This window comes from Ahaetulla prasina, chromosome 2 (assembly GCF_028640845.1).
Source record: "Ahaetulla prasina isolate Xishuangbanna chromosome 2, ASM2864084v1, whole genome shotgun sequence".
NCBI classification, from domain to species: Eukaryota; Metazoa; Chordata; class Lepidosauria; order Squamata; family Colubridae; genus Ahaetulla; species Ahaetulla prasina.
Window position 1 is genome coordinate 65,121,703 of NC_080540.1, and position 15,588 is coordinate 65,137,290.

The 15,588-nt window shown below is 36.7% G+C and overlaps 1 protein-coding gene across 2 annotated transcripts; it reads left to right on the forward strand.

Moving 5' to 3' along the window:
* Nucleotides 1–10,472: 10,472 nt before the first annotated feature.
* Nucleotides 10,473–14,145, forward strand: SELENOK (selenoprotein K). Of its 2 annotated transcripts, none has more exons than XM_058172630.1 (4): nucleotides 10,473–10,573; nucleotides 11,109–11,199; nucleotides 13,039–13,116; nucleotides 14,052–14,145. In XM_058172630.1, exons 1-4 carry the CDS (start codon nucleotides 10,555–10,557, stop codon nucleotides 14,143–14,145), a joined length of 282 nt encoding a protein of 93 aa, XP_058028613.1. In that variant the 5' UTR covers nucleotides 10,473–10,554. The 2 variants fall into 2 exon arrangements, with proteins under 2 accessions (XP_058028613.1, XP_058028615.1); XM_058172632.1 differs by having other exon boundaries at nucleotides 14,052–14,136.
* The last annotated feature ends 1,443 nt before the right edge of the window (nucleotides 14,146–15,588 follow it).

Below are 15,588 nucleotides of genomic sequence, written 5' to 3' on the forward strand. Positions count from 1 at the left end.
CATACTCCTTGCCACAATGGGAAACAGATTGTGGATGTATCCTGTGGTGTATCCTATATCACAGAATTCAACATGGCCATTTATGGTTTTGAGATCAACCTTGTCTTCTTCAAAGCTGAAGCATTTCTAACAGATGGATCTGGAATCCTATAGTCTCTCTGCTACAGAATCTTAAAAATCATACCCCTTAACTGTTGACCAATATGTTCTTTGTAAATCAATAGTTTGACTATAACTCCAATAGAGAATTATACTGTATTTACACAGAGAATTTACTCTGTGGCGACTGACCTAATTTCCTACTGTTCAAAGAAGGGAACAAGGAAAACAATATTTCCTTTAACACTTTCTTAAGTAGATTTGAGGGAAATATTCAAATCTGCTTTAATCCCGAGACAGTTTTTATTCCCATGTACATAGCAAAAGCCAGCATGTTCTATAAGTCAATCATTTTCATTTTTATCAACAACCAACTGTGTTTAAATTAGTATAATCACAGATTTAAGTATAGGCATCCCCAGTGCTAAATACAGAATACACATCATTTATATTCAGGCCAATTCAATCCCTAGTATATAAAGCACTTATGTCATTTTTATATCTAACCACACAGACAGGCTTTGATCATAGACTTATACTGTACAGGAATTGCTTTCATTGCAAAAATAGAAAATGTTCTCTAACGATGTTGTATCTGCCTGACCTCCTTTTTGGATTGCTCAGCATGTCAAGATTTCACTACCGTATTGTAAGTCTGTTCACTAGTCGGGCAGTAAATCTAGCAATACAAAATACTCTTGTACACAAAGAATAGAGTATGATGCTCTTTTTGATTTACCCAAGGCAGATGTTATGTGCAAAATATTCAGTTATGCTGCCACCCTGTGGCTATGTGGCCAAAGGATACGTGGAAATTATGCTCAATAAACATAAGTTAACCTTCCTGTCCTCAAGCTTTGAGAATTCCCTAGGCACAATTCTGATTTTAAAAACAGCGTTCTTGGACTTTTCCATGACTAGGGGTCAGCCTGTCACAAATAGCGCAGATAAGTGAGCAAGCTTTCATGTTCTCCAGAACGTTAGCTGTTTCCCAGTTCTCATGCTTCACTTATTATTTATTCAGGTTTTCATTTTATAAACCATTAAATATTTGGAATAATTGTTTCATCTTATTGCCTCCAAAGTTTCTCAGTGGTTCAAGATATCTGTCCCTCTGTAAATGCCAGCTAAACTAACAATCTTCCCTTTCCTCACGCACAGTGGAGAAGTGTGGCAAATGTTACTTTTCTGGGCAATTGACTATTCAAAGGCCATTACATCAACTCGGACATCAAATGTCAGAAGCTTTACTACATCATGCAATGCAAAATTAATTACTGCAACTAACATGCAAACAGCACCACCGGCATGTTAAAAACTTCAATGATGGCAAACTGGTGATTGATGTGTAACTTGGTCATCAGGCAAATGGTACTTATGCAACCTCTGATGCAGGCAAAAAAATTGCAGCATTTGCTTGATGTTCCTGCACAATATCATTTGCCCCCAGCCCCATCTCCCTATCTTTATTATGTTTGAATGGGAACTATGTTTTCAGACTCTGTTTAGAATTTACCACAGAATTCATTGCACTTGGGCCTTCTGTTTGGATATTGTTAGGCAGACTTTCTTTCTACCTGACCGCTACTACTCTCTCAGTTTTGTAGAACAGGGAGGGAAAATTTAAAAAAAAATGTTCAGAGAGAATAACGCTATTGTCAAGCCTTGTGTAGCTCCAAGTCAATCAATGATTTATGCCCTTCTGGAATGTCTGATTCTTCTTTCTTTAGTTTGCTAGCTATGTCAGATTTGACAAAAGCAACAGTAATTGTCTCTAAATCATCTTTAATGCTGGTCTGAGGAGTAACTGTTGCTCTTGTGAAGCCACACATATCATGAAAGATAATGATAGACAGATAGACAGACAGACAGACAATGATTAAGCCAGAGTCTCTAAAACATTTCCTTACCACATCTCTCACATGTGGACTTCTCATTCCAACCATACTTTCTTCACACTTTCTTCCCAGTTTCTCACAATTTTGCTCAATCAGGCAAGATTTCCTATTTCTGAAGTTCTGGCTCTAGCTATCAAAACAGAAAATTATCTGGATTTCAATCCAACTTCTTAAAGGTCCCTCTGGTTGAATGGCAATGCACTGATAGGTTTTTAACTGCTTCTGCATAAAAGGGATTATGAGAGAGTTTTTTGGGATTCAAGAAGAAATTTCATCAACTCCGGTTTCTCAGCAAATGATCAGCATATGCTTTAGAAATTCTATTGTACCACTTCAATAGGGATTTGTCATGTATTAGGAGGACTGATAAAGTTATGGGAAAAGTTTTATTACGAAACAAGTGTGTGTGTGTGTCTCTATGAAGTTTTCATTTTAGAAGACAGAACTAATTTCTTTCCTTACTTGTTTTCAGTTAGCTAAGGCAGTTACTCAAATGTAAACTGTTCCTATAAGTTTATGCAGTAGCCTTAAAATATCTCAGATCAATAGTAAAATACTGTTACTATATAGAAATGAAACACTAATAACTAATAACTCAAAACTCAAAAACATATTAAAACATAATGAAATATGGAGTGGCAAGCATGAAATTATATTTTTTCAGTTCTGCTTAATAATTGTCATTAGATTCTTTTAAGATGTTCCAACTTCAGATTTCATTGTGCTGCATAAACGTTATACTAAAAATTGCAAATTCATTCAAAGAACACAATTTTTAAAAAAATTTGAATTTATATCCCGCCCTTCTCCGAAGACTCAGGGCGGCTTACACTGTGTTAAGCAATAGTCTTCATCCATTTGTATATTATATACAAAGTCAACTTTTATTGCCCCCAACAATCTGGGTCCTCATTTTACCTACCTTATAAAGAATGGAAGGCTGAGTCAACCTTGGGCCTGGTGGGACGTGAACTTGCAGTAATTGCAAATAATTGCAAGCAGCTGAGTTAATAACAGACAGACTTACTCTGTTGAGCCACCAGAGGCCCGTGAGACATTTGTTAAGTGAGTTTTGTCCCATTATCTTGCCTCAGTTGTTAAGTGAATCACTGCAGTTGATAAGTTAGCAACCTGATTGTTAAGTGAACCTGACTTTCCCATTGATTTTGTTGTTGGAAGGTTGCAAAAGGAGATCACATGACCTTGGGACACAGCAACAGCAATTAAAGTAGAGTTAAAATATAAAAACTATAAAGCTAATAAGTTATCTAATAGAATAGAATAGAATAGAATAGAATAGAATAGAATAGAATAGAATAGAATAGAATAGAATAGAATTTTATTGGCCAAGTGTGATTGGACACACAAGGAATTTGTCTTGGTGCATATGCTCTCAGTGTACATAAAAGAAAAGATACGTTCATCAAGGTACAACATTTACAACACAATTGATGATCAATATATCAATATAAATCATAAGGATTGCCAGCAACAAGTTATAGTCATACAGTCATAAGTGGAAAGAGATTGGTGATGGGAACTATGAAACGATTAATAGTAGTGCAGATTCAGTAAATAGTCTGACAGTGTTGAGGGAATTATTTGTTTAGCAGAGTGATGGCCTTCGGGAAAAAACTGTTCTTGTGTCTAGTTGTTCTGGTGTGCAGTGCTCTATAGCGTCGTTTTGAGGGTAGGAGTTGAAACAGTTTATGTCCAGGATGCGAGGGATCTGCAAATATTTTCACGGCCCTCTTCTTGATTCGTGCAGTATACAGGTCCTCAATGGAAGGCAAGTTGGTAGCAATTATTTTTCTGCAGTTCTAATTATCCTCTGAAGTCTGTGTTTTTCTTGTTGGGTTGCAGAACCGAACCAGACAGTTATAGAGGTGCAAATGACAGACTCAATAATTCCTCTGTAGAATTGGATCAGCAGCTCCTTGGGCAGTTTGAGCTTACTGAGTTGGCGCAGAAAGAACATTCTTTGTTGTCCTTTTTAATGATGTTTTGATGTTAGCTGTCCATTTGAGATCTTGCGATATGATAGAACCCAGAAATTTGAAGGTTTCTACTGTTGATACTGTGTTGTCAAGTATTGTGAGAGGTGGAAGTATGGAAGGGTTTTTCCTAAAGTCTACCACCATTTCTACGGTTTTGAGTGTGTTCAGTTCCAGATTGTTTTGGTTGCACCACAAGGCTAGTCGTTTGACCTCTCGTCTATATGCGGATTCGTCATTGTCTCGAATGAGACCAATCACTGTTGTGTCATCTGCGAACTTCAGTAGCTTAACAAATGGATCATTGGAGATGCAGTCATTGGTATACAGAGAGAAGAGAAGTGGGGAGAGCACACAGCCTTGGGGGGCCCCTGTGCTAATTGTACAGGTATTTGATGTGATCTTGCTTAACTTCACCTGCTGCTTCCTGTTTGTTAGGAAGCTTGTGATCCACTTACAAGTCTGTTCCTGTACCTGTAGCTGGTTTAGCTTAGTTAGAAGAATGTCTGGAATGTTGGTATTGAATGCTGAACTAAAGTCTACAAAAAGGACCCTTGCATAGGTCTTTGGAGACTCAAGATGTTGTAGGATGTAGTGCAGAGCCATATTAACAGCATAATATTGACAACGGTGATAAATGAACACAATAAATGGATCAAATGAAAAGTATAAGACCCATGGCATGAGAGATTTTAAAAATGAAATAATAGAATATTAAAAATACATAAAATGCTAAAAAAAGAGGGGGAATAAATAAAAAAATCCTGAGAATACACACATACGCACAACATTAAAGAAACTTCCATTTTAAATACGTTATTCAATCACTTCATTTTAACGCACTTCCTGGGTATTAAATAAACATTTTAATGAACGAATTACAACTCATTGTTCCTTCCTAACTCTCAAATTAGTTGCTTTGGTACTTGACTTTATTTGCCTTATGATAGGATAGGACTGGAGTTAAATGCCCAACAATAAGCATTAATTAAAATGTGCAGTAACCTCTAGTAGAGTCTTTCTAATTAACAATGATTCTATGCCAAAGCAGGCACACCTGGCGTATAGTTGCATTCATCAATTGCTGTCAAATCTTCCAGAAGAATAACAGGGAATCTAAGGTCCCATGGTCACATTTAACCTAACCAACTCTTTTGGAATCCCATCACTCTTGTTGAAAATCAGTGGCATGGGTTCCCCATATTCCAAGGCATACTCCAAGGTCTCTTCCCTTCTGTTATTCTGTTTTCCCAAAACTTCTGTTGTTAAGTGAGACATTTGTTAAGTGAGTTTTGTCCCATTATCTTGCCTCAGTTGTTAAGTGAATCACTGCAGTTGATCAGTTAGCAACCTGATTGTTAAGTGAACCTGACTTCCCCATTGACTTTGCTTGTTGGAAGGTTGCAAAAGGAGATCACATGACCTTGGGACACAGCAACAGTCATAAATATGAACCAGTTGCCAAGCATCTGAATTTTAATCACATGATCATGGAGATGCTGCATGAACTGTGAAAAACAGTCATAAGTCCAGGGGTGAAATGCTCCCAGTTCGGACCGGATCACCTGATCTGGTAGCGATGGCAGCAGGTGGTTCGGAGAACCGGTAGCAAAAATCCCTGCCCCCACTTCCCCCACATGCCCAGCTGAGCTGCACGATCATCAGAGGTTTTTTTTAAACTTTTAAAAGCATTTTTTCTTCGGCCGAAAAAATGCTTTTAAAGGTTAAAAAAAAAGCCTCTGATACTCAGCTGGGATTGTCAGAATCTTTTCAAAGCATTTTTTCTACAAGCTCTTTGGCCGAAGAGGCTGTAAAAAAAAAAAAAGCTTTTAAAGAGTTCTGGCGATCAGGCAACTCAGCTGGGATCGTCAGAACCCTTTAAAAGCCTTTTTTCCTCTGGAGAGCCCAGATGAGTTGCCTGATCATCACAGGCTTTTAAAAGCATTTTTTTACAACCTCTTCAACCAAAGAGGTTATAGAAAAAAATGTTTTTAAAAGTAAAAAAAAAAAGTTGGCCACACCCACCCAGTCACATTACCCCCACTCCCACCAAGCCATGCCCACAGAACCAGTAGTAACAAATTTTACATTTCACCCCTGCATAAGTCCCAATTTTCAGTGCCATTATAACTTTGAATGGTCACTAAACAAACTGTTGTAAGTTGAGAACTACCTGTATACTTTAAAGGCTTGAAAGAATTAGAGCATACACCGAATGTAACCTAACTCAGCTTTTGTTATTGCTGCTGAGAGAAGCTCCATTGTGACCTAATGCTCTATCTGCATAGATAAAGCCTCCAGGCTAATTGCCAAGTAGCCTAGCAAAGTAACCTGTGAAATGCAAAATGTGAATTCTGCTTGTAAGTTAAAATGTGTATTCTCAGCAACCTAATGTGAGATAGCACCCCCTAACAAAGATCTGGGCTATAGGCCAGAAAATGTATTCCTTTTCCCTTCTAAGGTCATTTGTTTGAAGAGCACTGAGAAAATCATGATGTTTGCATAAACTAATGGATATGAAATTATGTTTCTAATACAATGACGATCTGTGGAAGCTGTGTAAACTATAAGAAGTTCTAGAAAAAGTTTTTGCAGGGTGGCGGCTTCTGCTTTTTTTCTCTCTCTCTGCCTGCTCTGTTTAAGTTGGGAGATAAAAGGTCGCCCAGCTTAATCTTGATCAATAATAAATATCAGTGGCCTCGTGTTCAGAGTTTCATTGGATTTATCAGAGTCTGAACTGCATTCAAAAACCTTGCAGGCTAATGAAACACCCTAACTTCTCTCCCTATTGAAATGAGAGGTAAAACAAGGAAAATCTAATTCCTGTTAATATTAATAACATAGCAGTCTCCACTTTGTATTTTTTTCAGTCCAGAACAATTCTCCTCCCACCTTTATGCTAAATGCATCTCATGGTCACCAATAAAATGGCCCCGTCGAAGAAAATTAATATCCCTAAACTTTTAGAAACTTGTGGATGCTTATTTATGGTTGTTTGCTCAATAAACATGAATGGCCATGTTTACTTTAATCTGTGAGTATACACATTTAGCAATAAAAAACAAGCACTAAATCAATTGGTGTTTTTTAAATTTTATAAAGAACGAATATTTCTGATCACTTCTACATTCAGCCAGTTGGATATAGTGATTAAAATACTGGACTAGAAGCTAGGAGATTGTGAATTCTAGTTCTTTTAGCAGAAAAGCTGACTGGATGACTTTGGGCTAGTCGCATTCTCTTGGCTCAGCCTACCACACAAGGGAGTTGTTGTGGGAAAATAAGAGGATGGAGTATTATGTATAACAACCTGAGCTGTACAAAATGAAAGTGGGATATAAAACAAACAAACAAACAAACATATCCAACGGCTGGTTTTGTAATGTGTTGTTAGTTTTAGCTTTGCCCCATAAAACCCAAAATATCAATGTGCATCAACTATAAATAAAATAAGTATCTTTATGATATTTGGAAGGAATATAAGGAATGCAAGAAATAAGGAATACTTTAAGTATCTTTATGAGATTTTTATAGTATCTTTGTGTTATATTTGGAAGTCCCATAGGACCAGGCAATAGGTATAATCTGAAACTGTACCATTATAACTGTTGGCATGGCAACAATTATGATATATTCTGTTAGCAGTTCCCAGGCAACAGATTATATGCATATGTACCTCTCATTTAAGAAGATCAGAAACCCTTGAGGTCAAGTGGAGTGAGAAAGAGAAACAAACAAACAAAAGATCTGGAAGGAAAAGACATCAATGTCTTACATCTCAAATGGTAAGCAATTGTTACGCCGAATGTAAGAAGGCTTTCCTCTGCCTATTAGTGGAGAATGGCAGGAATTGTCCTCTAATATATCTCAACGGCTGATAGCAAGGTTGATATAAAATAGAAACTCCATGAGGAATTCCTCTATCACAGTGGTGTCAAATTGGCGGCCCACAGGCTTTATGCGTCATGCGCAGGCCATACCCACTCCAGCTCCACGAAGGCAAAAAATATTGTGGTACATCACGTGACATTAACACAACGCAGCAAGTTTGACACCCATGCTCTATTAAGTGCTCTTTTAGACTCAAACACATGGGAGGAACATACATACATGCAGGGGTGAAATGCTCCTGGTTCTGACCGGATTTGACAATCCGTTAGCACCCATGGTCGGTGGTTCGGCGATCTGGTAGCGATGGTGGAGCAAAGCTCCGCCCACCCGCCCGGGTGTCATTACTTCCTGGTTTTCACCAGGAAGTAATGTGTTTTTTACCTTCTGCACATGCACAGAAGGTTTTGCGCATGCACAAATCTGCGCGCACATGTGACACACATGCGTGCTAGCGAAGCCCGCACACACATGTGGCACATGCACTTCAGAACTGGTAAGGAAGGTAAGTAGATTTCACCCTTGCATACATGCATGCATTCAAATGTATAAACATACAAGTACATGGATGTATGCAAACATACCCATCATGTTTTCCTCTTTGGGAGTAAACAAATGTAGACAAGAAAGAAATTAAATATGTTAAAGTTAAACCTTATTAGGGCTATGGTTGTCACCAGGTATGCCCCACATTATGACTTTGAGTAATTAAAACATTTACATAACATTTTTAGTACTAATAAATTACTGACACAGAGATGTGGTCTAGAAGATTTTCTGAACCTGTTTAAAGTTTCAAACTTGTATAAAGTTTGCTTTTTGGGTGATTATTTTAAAAATGGAGTAGCAAGGATTTCATCTCTGTTATCAACCCTTCCTAGCAATGTAGTCAAATATCTAGGCAGATTTAGAGATGATTATGCTAATTGGAAACATACTTAGTAGCTTCAGAAATTTTCCATTTCAATTAAAAAAATTTTTACAACTCATAATTTTCGAGGCATATTCTAATTTATACATAAGATGCCTCCCTTACACACAAAATAAAAATAATGGAGTGTATTGCTTTTGATAAATGAGTTTTACCCAGGGGTGAAATGTAAAATTTGTTACTACTGATTCTGTGGGCATGGGTTGGTGGTGGTGGGGGTAATGTGACTGGGTGGGTGTGGCCACCTTTTTTTTTTACTTTTAAAAGCATTTTTTTCTACAACCTCTTCAGCCGAAGAGGTTGTAAAAAAATGCTTTTAAAAGCCTGTGATGATCAGACAACTCAGCTGGGCGCTCCAGAAGAAATAAAGCTTTTAAAGTGCTCTGACGATCCCAGCTGAGTTGCCTGATTGCCAGAACCCTTTAAAAGCATTTTTTTCTCTGGCAATCCCAGCTGAGCCGCATGATCATCAGAGGCTTTTTTTTTTTACTTTTAAAAGCATTTTTTCGACTGAAGAAAAACTGCTTTCAAAACTAAAAAAAAAAAACCTCTGATGATCGTGCGGCTCAGCTGGGGGGGCAGGGATTTTTGCTACCAGTTCTCCGAACCACCCACCACCATCGCTACCAGATCAGGCGATCCGGTCCGAACCGGGAGCATTTCACCCCTGGTTTTACCCCATTTTACGACCTTTCTTGATACAGTTGTTAAGTGAATTGCTGCAGTTGTAAATTAGCAATGGTTATTAAGTGAATTTGGCTACCCCATTGATTTTGCTTGTCAGAAGTTTGCAAAAGGGGATCACATGACCACTGGAGACTGTGACAGTCATAAATAAGTCAGTTGTTAAGTATCTGAATTTTGATCATGTGATCATGGGGATGGTGCAATGATTGCCAAATGTGAAAACAAATCACTTTATTCAGTGATGATGTAACCTCTAACAGTCACTAAATGAACTGTTGTAAGTTGAGGACTACCTATACATTGCTATTGTGTAAAAACAGATGTCAGTAAAACATTAAAAAATGAATTAAAAAATATTGTCTACTATCGACCTCACCCCATTTCTAAGAGGTATGTAACAGAGGTGCATAAAGTGCACCAGCGTGCCTACCATCCCTGTCCTAATGTTCCCTTTTATTTGTATCCATTTCATGTATTCATAATCATGTTTATACTTATATCTGTTATCTAATACATGCTTGACAAAATAAATAAATAAATAAATAAATAAATAAATAAATAAATAAATAAATAAATAAATAAATAAATAAATAAATAAATAAAATTATGTTAATAGGTTGAATTACAGTTTATCTTCACGATTAGCAGCCAAAAATTATAAGGAACATCCAAAAGTGTTCAGGAAGCAAACTTTTTGTCGTTCATTGCATTCCTTCCATCATGCCTCGACCAACATTTACTTATGTCAGGCAGAGATACAATAACGGAATGAGCGTTTTAAAGTGATGGGCATTCGAATCTCCTTTCCCTTACAAAGCCATCTCCCTTCTACATTTCTAGCTCTATATTCCTGAGACAAAAAAAAAAAAAAGACGAGGGGGTGGGAAAGGAAGCGTCGAAACGACGGTGACGCCACGGGCCAGCCCTGAGCTCTCAGCCAATGGAGTCTTCCCAGCGCTGACTTCCTTGGTTGAAGGGGCGGAGCAAGAGAAAGAACACCGAGGGGTCGGCTAGGGGATTGCCGGGCAGTCTCAGGCGGTGGCGGGGCGGCGTAAGGATGGTTTACATTTCGAACGGTGAGAACCGGAGATTTATTGATGGTGGGTGGGAAGCCCCTATTCTGGGGAGGGGAAACGTTGAGGTGTCTCAGCGTTCTGTTTTGCCTGGCTTGGATCCCGAGGGAGGGCGGGAGCAGCGCAGCAAAGGCGTAACACAGCCTTGGGGTTTACAGGCTCGATCGGTAAACCTGGCCGCTTGCTACTTTCCTCTTGGGTACCAAGTTGGGCTGGAGTCCTCCCGGCAATACGCGCTGAAAGGAATCCCTGTGGATCCGCCGGTGAAAAGATCACTCTTTAAAGGGGCGCGGAGGGGGAATCACTCTGTCTTGCATTATCATGGCCTTTTTATTAAATGTCATCTTTTGTTTTGATTTGATTGGTCGCTTCTGGAACTAATATTATTATCCTGAACAATGAAAGAATGGCCATGCCTGGGTTTATTAAAAAAAACCCGTTGAATTATTAGTATTGTATGATCAGTTCTTTTATTACGGTATAGGATGATTGCCGTTATTATTTCAAAATAGTAATCATTGTTTGTTCTGGGTTGTAGGACAAGTTTTGGATAACCGGAGTCGGGCTCCATGGAGTTTGTCATCTATAACTGACTTCTTCTGGGGAATAGCAGATTTCATAGTTATGTTGTAAGTGAAGTTTTTCCCTCAGATTAAAAAAAAAACATGATTTATGCCATTATTAATCCCCTTGAGACACTTCAGGCCTGAGTAGATTAGTATATATAATGAATGCATTTTACAGTTAAATTTATTTAGCAAAACTCCAATGGAGTAGAAGAAACTCATTCTTATTGCTCTTCTTGTGGAGTTTTTGATTAAAATTAATGAAAGCATATAGTCAATATCTTAACAAAAGACGTGAAAGGAAATTACAAAATTCAACAAGGTTGAATTTTCAGCAGTAATTTTGTAAGATTATAAATCTGTATTACTTTATAAAATTTAGATATGTACAAATAAATACATAGCTTCTCTATGTATAGAATTCCTTGTATAATGGAGTTTTTGGAAAAACTAACGATTTTTGGAGTATCCTTGAATATCTGGAGAAAGCTGAACTAATATTTGCACGAATATTTATTATTTGTCACAACAGTATATATAAGCATAAGCATGAAATAATTATACAATATATAAGCATATATATAAAATCATAAGTATGTAATAACTATATGAAATTGTATACAATCAAAGGGAACATTAGGACAGGAACGATAGGCACGTTGGTGCTCTTATGCACGCCCCTTACAGACCTCTTAGGATGGGGTGAGGTCAATAGTAGATAGTTTTTGGTTAAAGCTTTGGGGATTTTGGGAAGAGACCACAGAGTCAGGTAGTGCATTCCAGGCATTAACAACTCTGTTACTGAAATCATATTTTCTGCAATCAAGCTTGAAGCGGTTAACATTAAGCTTAAATCTATTGTGTGCTTGTGTATTGTTGTGATTGAAGCTGAAGTAGTCTTCAACAGGAAGGGCATTGTAATAGATGATTCTATGAGTTAAACTCAGGTCATGTCGAAGGCGACGGAGTTCTAAATTTTCTAAACCCAGGATTTAATAGCTGTCCCTCAAACTGGACTGTGCTTGTAACACCTCTGAATCCATATTGAATTAAAAGATTAGCTGGATTAAATAACTTTAAAATAAAATTTCTAACATTTCTAATATCTAACATTCAAAAATGTTAGCTATTCCTTAAAAGGTCAAGCTTCCGCCATTAGGCAACGTGAAAGTACTTCCCAGCCTTGATGAGTGATGAGAAATTGTGGAGGCAAAGGATTGGGTACTGTAGTGTGGTCCGTATTTCCTGACAATATTTTCTGATCCAGGATCTTATTTTCTCATGAACAACAAAATGGAATTCAGCTATTGTTAATATCCATTTATATGTGGAACATAATGATAGTATTATCTTGTCTTCCATAGGCAGCGAACTGTCTAGTGCTGGCCTATATGACCTATCAGTCTGCAATACCATTTAGATGTTATATTTTGTAAGTCTTTGGACATTTTAGCTATTCTTTTTCAATTCAGCAAATGACGAAATGGATATGTAGTGAGACATTAAATAGTTCCATCCAGAAAGAGCTATAAGTTAGCTAATGCTGGGTTCCTCAAGTTTTATTATATATTGACTATTGTCCATTGTTACACATTGGAAAATTATGATTTTATATAGGATAGTTAACTTCATTTATTTAACCCTTGCATTATAAAAATCACTTAACTGATTGTATCACATTTAATTCTCATCTTATAATTTTGTATTTGGTTTTGAGGGGTCTGCTAACAATAACATTTTATTTTCTGTTCTATTTCAATCTATTTCTGTGTTTGGAAAATAAATTTAGAACAACCAATTGCTTGATCTTTAGCATTGGTTATTTTTAAAATGTTGCACATAGTTCTAAAAATACTGAATATTTCGGATCTTTATTTCAGTTAACAGAGATTTTCATTTTAGTTTTCAGAGCATTATTCACCCAGATTTGAGGAGAGGCTACACATCTTTCTCTTCTTCAAGATACGATGATGGAAGAGGGTATTGCTTTTTTCAACTTTAATTTAGATGAAATACAGTGTGAAAAATTGGAGTGCAGTGGTTAAAAGTCATTGTGTTTTTCTGGTGTGTCTACAAATTTATAAAGCTTAAGCTCTTCTGTATTATTTCCATTATAAGTTACATTTCCATACTTAAGTATAATTGATTTTGAGTGCAAATGATAAAAGATGCATTGCTACATTCATCAGATTATGTCTTCTAAGATTCAGAGCTAAATTCATGAAAGACCAAGCTATATAATTTTTCTTGCTTGCTTCCTCCTGCCAGGGGAATTTCAACTCTGTTATGGTTTGTTTATCGTCACAGACATATAAGAGGTTTTCACATAAGTATGGACCTCTCCAGAGCTACTTACAATCCTTTAATTTTGACAGATGCACATATTTCCATGGTCACATGTTCAATTTTGGATGCTTGGAAACTGGCTGCATTTTCAAAAAAAAAATGCCCAGTGAAGAAAACTATTTCATTAGTTTAATGACCATGACAAAAAAAGATTGTAAAATTGGGCTGGTCAAGTGACGACTTGCTTAATGCCACAATTTAAGACTGCAAAAACAGAAGAGAATATTTGTAGCTCAGGGATACTTGGTGGTCTCTAAGCTTATTTTTTTCAGGCTCAATTAAAGTTGTAAGTCAAGGACTACCTGTACTTAATTCTTTTTTCTGGTATTTATTTTCTAACCATGAGTTCGTTGGGTTCATTCTGCTTTGGAAAAGATATCTCTGTATTTGTCTAATTCAAAATATGTCACAAATGGGGTTACCTAAATACAATCATATCTGTTAACAGCACACATGACTATATACTTTGTTCACATTAAAACAGTTTTTAATCTACATTATTGTAATGCCAAAATGTGACCACAGAGGTGGCAATTGCTGCTTTTTAATTTGATCTTTGTTTCTCTTAGACCTCCAGGATTTCCTCGTCGTAGAATGGGTCGAATAACCCACTTTGGAGGTCCAAATCCCCCACCAATGGCTGGTGGTGGATGAGGAAGGTAGCTCATCCTTTTCTTCTTAAGATGCTCTGCATAAAAGTCACACTGAATTCAGCTAAAAAAAAATAATGCTTAACGTTACAAGAATAATCTTGCAGAATTTTAAATCCACTTGTAGATCAAGTGGATGAGCTTTTCTATTTCATTTTTATCCTTATTCAAAAAGGTTTATTTATTTATTTTATTGATTTACTTAGCATATGGCAATATACATTTACCTTTTTGAATTTTGCCATACGCTAAATTCAAAAGGTAAATGTATATTACATAAAATAAGATTTGAGATTAGGAAAAATGGGAATGGATATATCCTACATGTATAACATGTTTCCTAGTATAGGTAGTCCTTGTTTAGTGATTGTCTCACACAATGGCCATTCGCAGTTATCATGGAGATAAAAAGTAACCTTGCAACCAGTCCTTGCATTTATCTTCACAGGTCTGCAAAAAAAAGCTGAAGTAAGACTATGAGCAGAGTTGCGATTATACTTATCAACTGCTTTGCTTAATGGTGGTCCCAATGGTGGTCACTAAACAAGGACTACCTGTAATAGTCAGTAAAATAAATTTACTTATGTCTGTGTCACAAATAGATTTATCAGAAAGGATGTAGAAAGTGTATTACTATATAAAGTAAAGCAAGCTTAAAATAAATACTTTATTAGGCAACAGCTATCAGTAACCGTCAAAAAAAATACCTTAATTTCTGTTTTCTTTCTCCACAGGTAAATGCCTGCTTTAAAAAGTAGGCATCAGACTACATATTTGCACGACTAAAAGAACCTGATCAAGAATGCTGCAAAGGGATCTGAGGGTTGCAAATGTGTTGTCTAAGTGATTTAACTGCTCTGTGAATCAACAGAACAATGAAGTTGTACTGGGAATTCCATTTTCTAGGATCCAGTGTAACTGAAGTGCAGTTCTATTAAATTAAATGCACCTGTTTACTGTCTGTTTTAAGCCTTTTATATAGCTGATGGGTATTTTGTGGTAGATGTAAAGTTACGGAAATATATGACTTTGCAAAATACTGAGTTGGAATCATTTAATTGTAATCAATATATTTTAGAATGGACAAATTGTGCACATGAAACTTAAAAAAAACTATCTCAGAATTAGATGTATGATGTATGTTAAGATGTATGATGTATGTTAAGATCGGGAAGAAACTGCTACAAGCTTAAACTACTTCTAACATCCTACTAGATCTATATACCTTAAAATGCTTTTGGTGAAATTATTACAGGTTCAAATTCTTTAATTTTAACACCCCCCACCCAAAAAAAGAGCTTGGGTATCTTAGTTATTTTTTGAAGGAAAACTGTGTCATGTGTTTTGAACACTGATTGATTGTGGCTTAATGTCAGCAGACCATCTGTGGACATCTAGCTGTTTCAAAACTATAATCCCATTGTTTTTCCCCATTGTCTACTCCCATTATTTGTTT

Bases quoted from the DNA above. Each gene is read 5' to 3' on its own strand.
- SELENOK (XM_058172632.1), top strand. The intron at 11,200-13,038 runs GTAAGTGAAGTT...TTTTCATTTTAG, and splicing joins GCAGATTTCATAGTTATGTT to TTTTCAGAGCATTATTCACC. The intron at 13,117-14,051 runs GTATTGCTTTTT...TGTTTCTCTTAG, and splicing joins AGATACGATGATGGAAGAGG to ACCTCCAGGATTTCCTCGTC.